General features: G+C 39.5%; 1 protein-coding gene across 5 annotated transcripts in view; it reads right to left on the bottom strand.

Moving 5' to 3' along the window:
• SMAP1 (small ArfGAP 1) overlaps window positions 1–8,984 on the bottom strand; it is an 88,583-nt gene that overhangs the window by 3,061 nt on the left and 76,538 nt on the right. For all 5 annotated transcript variants that reach the window (XM_044421597.1, XM_044421598.1, XM_044421600.1 and 2 more), the window contains 3 exons: window positions 7,240–7,370; window positions 2,600–2,765; window positions 1,599–1,930 (listed from right to left, as the gene is read on the bottom strand). In XM_044421597.1, coding sequence (XP_044277532.1) covers window positions 1,599–1,930; window positions 2,600–2,765; window positions 7,240–7,370 — 629 coding nt within the window. The remainder of the gene's footprint in view (window positions 1–1,598; window positions 1,931–2,599; window positions 2,766–7,239; window positions 7,371–8,984) is intronic.

Genomic DNA, 8,984 nt, shown 5'->3' with positions numbered 1-8,984 from the left:
AGACTTGAGTAAGGGGATTTAAACAAACAGTACAAATGCATAAGGAGAAGAGCTACACCGTGTGCTGGTTTGTACCATGGATGGCCCATAGTTTGAGGACTGTTTTCCCTTCCCCCAGGCTATGCCTGGGTGAGATGGCATCCAACATGCAACACGAGTTAAACAATGATGGACTTGTAGTTCAATTTATGGTAGTACTGCATTTATTTTGCAGTAATTCTGCAAACCAGGTCAGTATTTAGCAAATATCATTTGCTGTGTAAGTTATTCAAAAACATGTTAAATCATCAAAGACTAATCTATAAAAATTACTAAGTCATTCTTGTCCTTATACTCCTATGAGAAACTGATCTTTGTGAAAGTCTGCGAATGTAGCATTTAACTGAGAGAATCTCATTTAGAAACCATCATTACTTCTATTTCCAATGACTGAACAAGTGCCATTCAGGATGTAGCCAAAATGGCACTACCAACACACAAGAAGTATATCAACAGGTTCTGAGGAATCCTGAAGTTTATGGAAGTACAGATACTTTTAGGACTGAGGGTTCCAAAACAGCCCAATGAAACACAGTCAGTAGCAGCAGAATGCTGACTTCTCGTGAGGAGGGGGAGCTGAAAATCAGCAGAGTGTCCTGGATAAGGGCGTGGCTAATGGTCTAGAACAGTGAACTGAAACATTCTGTTCCAGTACTTGCTTTTTCTATAGTGGGGTGGTTGGACTTGTCCAACAGAAGAGCTATGTATGGTAAATGTCAGATGTTTGAGAGCGACCTGTGAGCAGTATCCATGGACAGTGGTGAGCAGCAATTGGGTGCCCATGGGTGGAGAGCTGCAAGCTGCAAAAGAAACTCAAAGAACAACATGTGGCTCCCAAGCCTCAGTTAGGCCACCCCTTTTCTATAGTAACCATGAATATAACATCACATTCTACTTCCTCATCCCTGAGGGATGCCTAGGGAAGACCCATTTTCTTGACTTAAAGCAAGGGTGAGGAATGTCTGAGGGTCCAGACACTGCTGCATTCTAACTCCTGTTGGTCCCAGCCAGCATGATCTATGATGGGTTTATGGCTCATGCTCACACATGATAACCAGTAACATTTACATTAATGTAATGTAATTAACATTACATTAATCTTAATTTGTCTAGGCTATAAACAGTAAGAATTATTCACTTTAACTTTATTTCTATTTATTCCCTAGTACTGTTACAAAAATTAATGCTAGTGGAGTAACTAATATACAATTGATTTATATTGAATTTGAGCAAGCACTATAAATAATTTTTCATCACAAAATGAAAGTCATATGGAGTTCTTTTGGATAGTTTACCTAAAAACTTCAGGAGTTTCTCCAGTCGAAAAATAAAGTTGAAGATATGAACTTTTTCTTGTTATCATTTCATTGTATCAGCTAAACCACTTTTAGTTCTAACACCAAGAAATAGTGTCCAAAGTCAATCTACTAAGACAGAAGGTAAAGACCTGCTGGTCGAACTTGATTTATCATCATTGATTTTAGTCTTAAAATTGTTCTCCTCTTCCATAGCTATCTTTCCCCACCACTCTTACATGAAAAGAAAAAGCATATTCCCACCTGAGAAAGGTTCCACTGAGTTTGTTGATTCTGCTGAATACCAAATTTCTGTGGTGGAGCTATTTGTCCCACCATTGTTCCTTGGGGTCCTCCAACATTTTGAGCAAGTCCTAAACCACCAGTTTGTGTAGTGACAGAAAAGCCATTAGGCATTCCCATGCCCACCATCATGCCTGCATTCTGTCCTATGACAGGCACTGATTGTCCCATCATGTTTCCCATCATTGCAGGGGCTGCAGGAACAGGCACAGGTACTCCCATTGCCGGAAAGCCTTGAAAATGACCTGATGGTTGTGTGGGAAAGGGCAAAGGCTGTGGTCCCATGAATACACCTGTATTGGGCAAAGGAACAGAAAAAGAAGGAGCATTAAGTCAGTGACAACTTGCATTCTAAATGTAATACACGCTTTCTCCAAATTTCAGCTATATTTAGAAAAAAATGTTAGGGAAAGGGTAAACCCCAAAAGGTGGCTCCATTACCCTGAGGATGTGTAAGTGGCTCATTAACACTAGTTATTTCAGTAGCGGGAAGGCCACAATTCTTACACATTAAAGGTGATGGGTTTATAATAAAACCAGTAGTGCAAACACAATGCACATAATAACTACTGGTGTTTAAAACTCAGGCCTAGTGACTCACATCTGTGTTGTTGAAATGGATAGGAAGCTTGTGCACTATTCTCCCGCACAACTGAGAGACTAGAAGCAGTACCTGCTCATCGGAGAAGGGCTTCCAAGTCAAGGGGCATTATTTTCACTAGGCCAGATGCCTGACATGCACTACCTGAAAGAGAGGCAGCAGCGAAAGGAAGGGAGTACCACTGGGGAGAATCAGGACCTTCTATTACTAGCCTGCCCGTATCCTCATCCCCCTTCCCTTTCCTCTGTCAAAAAGCAATTCTCAATTCTGAATATCCAGCTTTATGTACACACCGGGCGGGGGTGGGGGATTAGGTGCTCTTAGCACAGCTTCCAATTAAGTAGATCTGGAAAGCAATTACCTGGAGCAGTTTGCTGTGGCATAGTCCCTGTGCCATACAGTGACAAGATGGAATCTTTGGAGAGCTGTTTCTTTGCTGATTCTTCTGATTTGGTTTGTTCAGTGAACAAATCAAGATCTCCAGATGCAGCAGATAAGGTGGCAGCTACAGGGTTAGTAGAAGCACTCTTGGAAATAAAAGCCAAAGGAGATTACTGAAAAATGTTACCACTGCAGCTCACATGGTATGTTTTCAAACCAAATATAAGTCATTTTAGCTAAATAAATAAGCTAAATACCAAACTTTTCAATGACTAGAGTCAGAAACATCTGGAAGTACTATTGTAAACATGAAACCAAGAAGTTCAATACTTAATAAATAGAACACAAGGCTCCAACATTTCCTTTGCATATGTCACAATAATTATTATGAAACCTAATTCAGAAGTTTATGTACCACAAAGCATAATTAAAGCAGCTCCACATTTTATGTAGCATTTTATCTTGCAACAAATAAGTAAAATACATCTTCCATGTGAATGTACATGCATCTGGGAAACCTGACTAGGCACAGGTCACCAGATATGTACAGGCAGGTATTTAAAGGTCCAAGTGCACACACAAAAATATCTGAGTATACATAGAAACACAGAGAGCGAGTCAGAAGAGGCCTCCCGGACCATCTAGTCTGTCCTCTGACTACAGCTGGCTCCACTCATGACATGCCTACCATGTGCATGTCCAACCTAACCTCAAATACTGTCACTGATGGGGCTTCAACCACCTCCCATGGAAGCCCATTCCATGCCCTAGAGGTCATAACCATCAGGAAGTACTTCCTGGCATCCACCTTGAATCTTGGTTCCCTGAGCTTTGCATTTGTATGTCTTCTGTATATGCTATATATTGATGTGACTCCTCTGTAGACACACAAGCAAATACTTTTGCTACATAAACTGAAGCTGGCTTTAAAGAGTTATTAAACTCACGTACTCTCACAATATTGGAAGACAGTGTATTTTATAATATGACCTTTTCTATTATCTCTATGGAATGTGCACTGTATGCAGGTTTGTAGTGGATTTACCAGCTTATTTTTACAATTTGCCAAAATTTACCAAATACACATGGCATTGCAACATGTTACTATCTGCTTGTCTGTTATTCTTTTAAATAAAAAGTATACAAAGAAATTGTATGAAGATGGCCTCTTTCAGAATTTTCTGTGTGATGCATGCATGCACACCATACCCCTCTGGGCAAATGTTCATTTTCTCTATTCTAGCACCAGATTCTTCGCACCTTTTTTTAAATTCCTCACTCTCCTCCATATAAGTGTACCAGCCTCTTTGGCCTGAAAACCTTTTCCAGGAGAAAACACTATCACAGAAAACTCATTTTTAGCTACCTTATTCTCTTTTCTCAAGGATACTAATGAAACCTGTTTGGACAAAGTAATTTCTTAGGAGAAGAAATGCTGAAGAGAACTTTTGTGATGGATCCATGGTTTTCAACTAATAGAAGGCACTATTAAGTGAAATGGGCACAGGATTGTTTGAAAAAATTGCATCTGTAAACTGCTAGATTAATTCTCAGTTTATCTCAAGTGCTTTGGGAAGTCTGAATTTTATGCCTGAATTATGGAAGGTTTAAATATATTCAGAAAGCAAGAACTCCACTGGGATAGTGCAGCAAATCACAGGAATCTGCTGACAACAATAGTATACTTCAAAGTCAGATAGTTACATTTTGAATGAAGACAAAAGAGCATGGAGGAAAATATATTAATATACAAACAAAATGGTGGCTTGGAAAATAAGTAGACCAAGAATTATGACTAATTTGTTAAACTAGGTCCAAAAAAACAGCTTCAAATCTTTACTCAGTCATTGGTGACTATGGCAAGTTACTGTTCCCCCAGGGCTACTGGGGATTGTTGGAAGAACAAAATAAGAAGGGATCATTATACTACCCTGAGCCTCTTAAGGAAAGGCAGGATAAAAAAAGTCTCTTTGTTAAGATGAGTATCTACTGCACTAATATTCAGTTTGTTTTCACATACACATTAGTTCAAGCTATAGGTTGTGGTAAGAATGCTTTGAATATATTCCTAATAGTTTCCTTCTGCTATACAGGTTAAAAAGTCAGCCAAGATTTCTGTTCACTACCAAACCTCTGTGCTTTGCCTTCTGCTTCATGCTAATCTTCAGAGGTGCCTTGGACACAGGCAATGCTTGCCTTCCTCTCCCCCACCTCTTTAGCACCTGCTGGAACTCAGTGCACAGGCAGGTCGCTTACATTTAACTGTGCTTCTTTCAGTGGTCATCCGTGGATTTACACATATGCCCCTGCCCAGAGCCTGGATTCAGAAGGTTCAGGAGCTGAGGAGTTTGTTTGTTTGTTTGTTTGTTTATTTATTTAGAAAATTTCTATGCCACCCCATTCGCTGAAGCCTCGGGGCGGCTCACAACAAATATCAATTAAAATACTATAAATTAACAATATAAAATAAGTTAACAACATAAAATTGTTTAGGGTTTAGGCAGGAACCCTTCCCCCACCATCCTACTGCACCTGTCTCCAGTAGATTCCCCCCTATTTCCTGAGTTCCCTAAGACCATCCACTGTGAACTCAGAAGCAAAAAGAGACAGATGTTGAAAGAGCTGCCGAAGAGGAATAAAAACCCGTGCCAACTCCAAAGTGAGGATGGTGGGCACACTCTGTGAATGCAGGGATTATCCACTTGCAACCTAGTTACATGTAAACAACCTGTCTTTCTTCTTGGGGGTCTCTGTCCATCACAAGAAGCAAGAAGGTTACCTGAAGGAGCGCTTACATCCATATATGCCCAGCCGCCCCCTGAGATCGGCGGGAGAGGCCCTTCTCCGGGAGCCCTCCGTGAAAGAAATTAGGAGGGTGGTTACTTGGAGGAGGGCTTTCTCAGCGGTGGCACCTAAGTTATGGAATGCGCTCCCCGGAGAGGTCCGCCTGGCACCGTCGTTATTTGTTTTTCGGCGCCAGGCGAAGACCTTTTTATTTAAGCAGCATTTTAAATGTTAATATTATTGAATTTTATCTGGCCAGGGCGGCTTATTTTATATTGTGTTTTTTTTTTATTCTAATGTGTATGTTTTAATTTTTATTTATCTAATGGATCTAATTTATTGTTGTAAGCCGCCCCGAGGCTTCGGCGAATGGGGCGGCATAAAAATGTTTTAATAAATAAATAAATAAATAAATAAAGAGGTGGATTGTGTTGTCACTGGAGCACTGTCAAATGGGCTGTACAGCCAAATGAGCAGTACGCTTTACCTTGGAAATCTAGACAGTGTTTGACAAATGTCAGCAGAAACAATCCGATAGCTGCATGGCAAAGTGCCAGTAAGGAGCCCCCCATGTGAAGGCAATGGAGATCACAACCTATTTGATGGAATGTGCTCTGATGGTACTGGTGAATTAGAGATGAGTAAGTCTACAGACAAGAGTAACTTTTTGAGCCACTCAAGTGGCCAGTCTTTGAGAGGGAACAGGATGATCTTTATTTTTGTCATGTTAACATATAAAAGCGTGTGATGATTTCTGAAAGGACCTGCTCCAAGCCTTGTTAGAACATAAGAGCCTATGAAGATGAAAATCTGATACCACCTTGGGCAGCAAAAATACACCTGGACCAAGGACTAATTTTTTCTCAAAGAAAAATCGTGTATTGGGGGATCAATCCTCAAAGCAGAGAGCTCACTTGAATAGTATGCAGAATTAATTAATTAGTGGTCAAAAGAGCAACTTTCCATGGAAGGAAGCTGAGATCAACTAATGTCAATAGTTCAAAGGGTCATCAGGGCATAGAGAACTATTAACAGGCTCATGTAAGAGATTGCTGAGCAATTGCCACTTTCTCAAAGACCCATGAAATTGTACAGGGGAATACAAGAAAACAGAAGAACCCAAAATTAGAATATGAAAAGAAGAAACAGTGGCCAGGTATTTTAGGCTTCTCTTTCCATATAGCTGGCATATTACAGCACTTACTGAATTAAAATATGCTTTGTTCTGGGATGTTTGCAGAAAAACTGCATAGTCAAAATTAGTATCCAGATTCACAGGACAATATTTCTCAGCCTAGTCACTGGAGAGTGATAAAATACAGACCTCATGTGCATGCCCAAGGATGAATAGAAGAGATGCATCTCTTAAGTAGCTTCCCTTTCCTCTTCTGCCATTTCAGATCTGAATACCTTCTTCATTCTTTATGCTTATTTTCTAATTATACTTTCCATTGAACTTCACTGTCATATGCTCCTTTGGGAACCATTAGTTTGAAATGAGTAGTCAAGGGCAAAATGTCCTGCAATGAACTACTAAAGTTCCTTCTCCAACGCTGCAGAGTTATACATGCCTTCAAACTGCTACAAATATTTTAAGTTGTAGTTTATGCCAGTACTGGACACAGCAACATGTTGCTGTAACTTCACAGGCTTACTACAGAACCAGTACAAATCTGAAGGCCTGCCAGCCATTCTGGTAAAAAGATAACTGAACAGATGGGGTACCTAATACTACTAGACATGTAATGTAATGTAATGTAATGTAATGTAAACTTTACAATCTCTCAACACATTTCAAAAGGAGGTAGCATACCACATTCTGGTTTTGCTGCTTACCTGGGAAGGAGGTATAGAAGTGGCCGGCAAAGGATTAGAGATCATTGGTCCAAATATATCCAAGTCATCATTTAGTACTGTGGCAGGAGTGACGGTGCTTCCATTTGTAATACAGGAATCAGCAGGACCATCTTAAATTAGATGGTTTAGAATGAAAAAAAATGTTAAACCAGATTTTGATAATTGCAAAGTTCATACATACAAAGCTAATTACATTGCTGCCAGCACTTAAGGGCATGTTGGCAGAAATCTTGAATCATTCGTAACATAGATACAGACTCCTCCAATATTCTTCCAGCTCCCTGTAGTTTAAAAGCTTCAACATGCCAATGTAATTAGGAAGATTTGAATGTATTAAAACACAGCCTAAGGACAGTCTAATGGCATATATGCTGGTTTAGCAGAATGATACAGTTTTGCAAGATATTCTCTGTCCTGTTGAATGGTTATGAACATTATCTCTTTTATAATACAAAATGTATCTCTATAAAGACCCCCACCCAAAAAAGGACAACTATTGAGCACTGCTAAAACATATGCCTAAAAAAATAAGCTGTGTTATACCTCCTACAATAAGCTGGTTGAGATAGATCCTTATTAAAGAGATGGGGTGTCCAACACTAATGAACTGAAAGTTTTTACTAAGACGCAACCCAAGATCCATAGGCCTACAAATAACAGGCACAATCAGATACATGTGTTGACCAAATGGTCCATGTCTAAGCCCAAAATACACAACGGGGAAGGTTTTCTTTTAGAGGATTTATTCTTGAGAGTAACCAGCTACTAACAAATCATTCCAGACGGCTCCCCTGAGCAGTCCTTAGTTGGCCCTTTTATACATCAATCATTAATGAAAGGGTTACACGTAATACAGTTAATACTTTCCAATAGGTTACAGAAGAAAAAAATACAATGGCATGATCTTTCTCACCTACATATCAAAGAAGATGCTCCAAAGGAGGGGGCAAGATAGGGTGCATATACTATTATTATATTCTGTAGGATGTGAATTGCCCTTGATTTGAGTTGCTGCTATCTGTCAAGTGCCAACTAGCTTTCTCTGGGCTAGAGCCTGGTTAGCATCAGCTACATTTCAAGGATGCACACAGGCCGATTTCTAGATAAGAGGTTCTTTGTTTTTCTCTAGCCTAGTTATGTGTCAATGATTGCATGATTAAACCACACCTGTGTAAGTTATACCTATTGATTTGTACATCAAATATAAAGTCCATGGAGCAGGTGAAGTGGGGTAATCCAGTTCTTATTCTATTCTTGCATAAAACCCTGTATTTCTTGCATAAGACCCTGTATATCATATTTATTTGCTGTTAATAAATATTTATAGACATGGCTCATTGGTCAATTTCTTCAATCAGCCTCAGTAAGTACTTCCAACAGTGAGCGAGACACTGAAGCTGCAAGACCAGCAGAACCAAAACTAAATTCTAACAAATGTTGTAATTGCAAGTATTACTATTCAACTGTAGTTGGCAAACCAATTAAATAGAGAGCAACAAAAACTCATCAGGAGCGCCCAAGAATTGATCCAAGATAAACATCTTTATCTGTCCGTGTTCATCACGAAACGTTTTCCTACCAATGTTTAAATCTACATAATGTCATTTCAGCATGAGAAAAGGTATCAAGATGTAACTGAAGTGATACTCTATGCCTCGCATTTCTAACAGCCATAACTGCATAGGGAACCCTATGCATTCCAATATATCTAGAACCTCATACCA

This window comes from Varanus komodoensis, unplaced genomic scaffold (genome assembly GCF_004798865.1).
Source record: "Varanus komodoensis strain SLA01 unplaced genomic scaffold, ASM479886v1 scaffold12, whole genome shotgun sequence".
In the NCBI taxonomy this organism is placed as follows: domain Eukaryota; kingdom Metazoa; phylum Chordata; class Lepidosauria; order Squamata; family Varanidae; genus Varanus; species Varanus komodoensis.
Note: the sequence above shows the minus strand (reverse complement) of the source record. Positions and strands in the feature narration are given on the sequence as shown.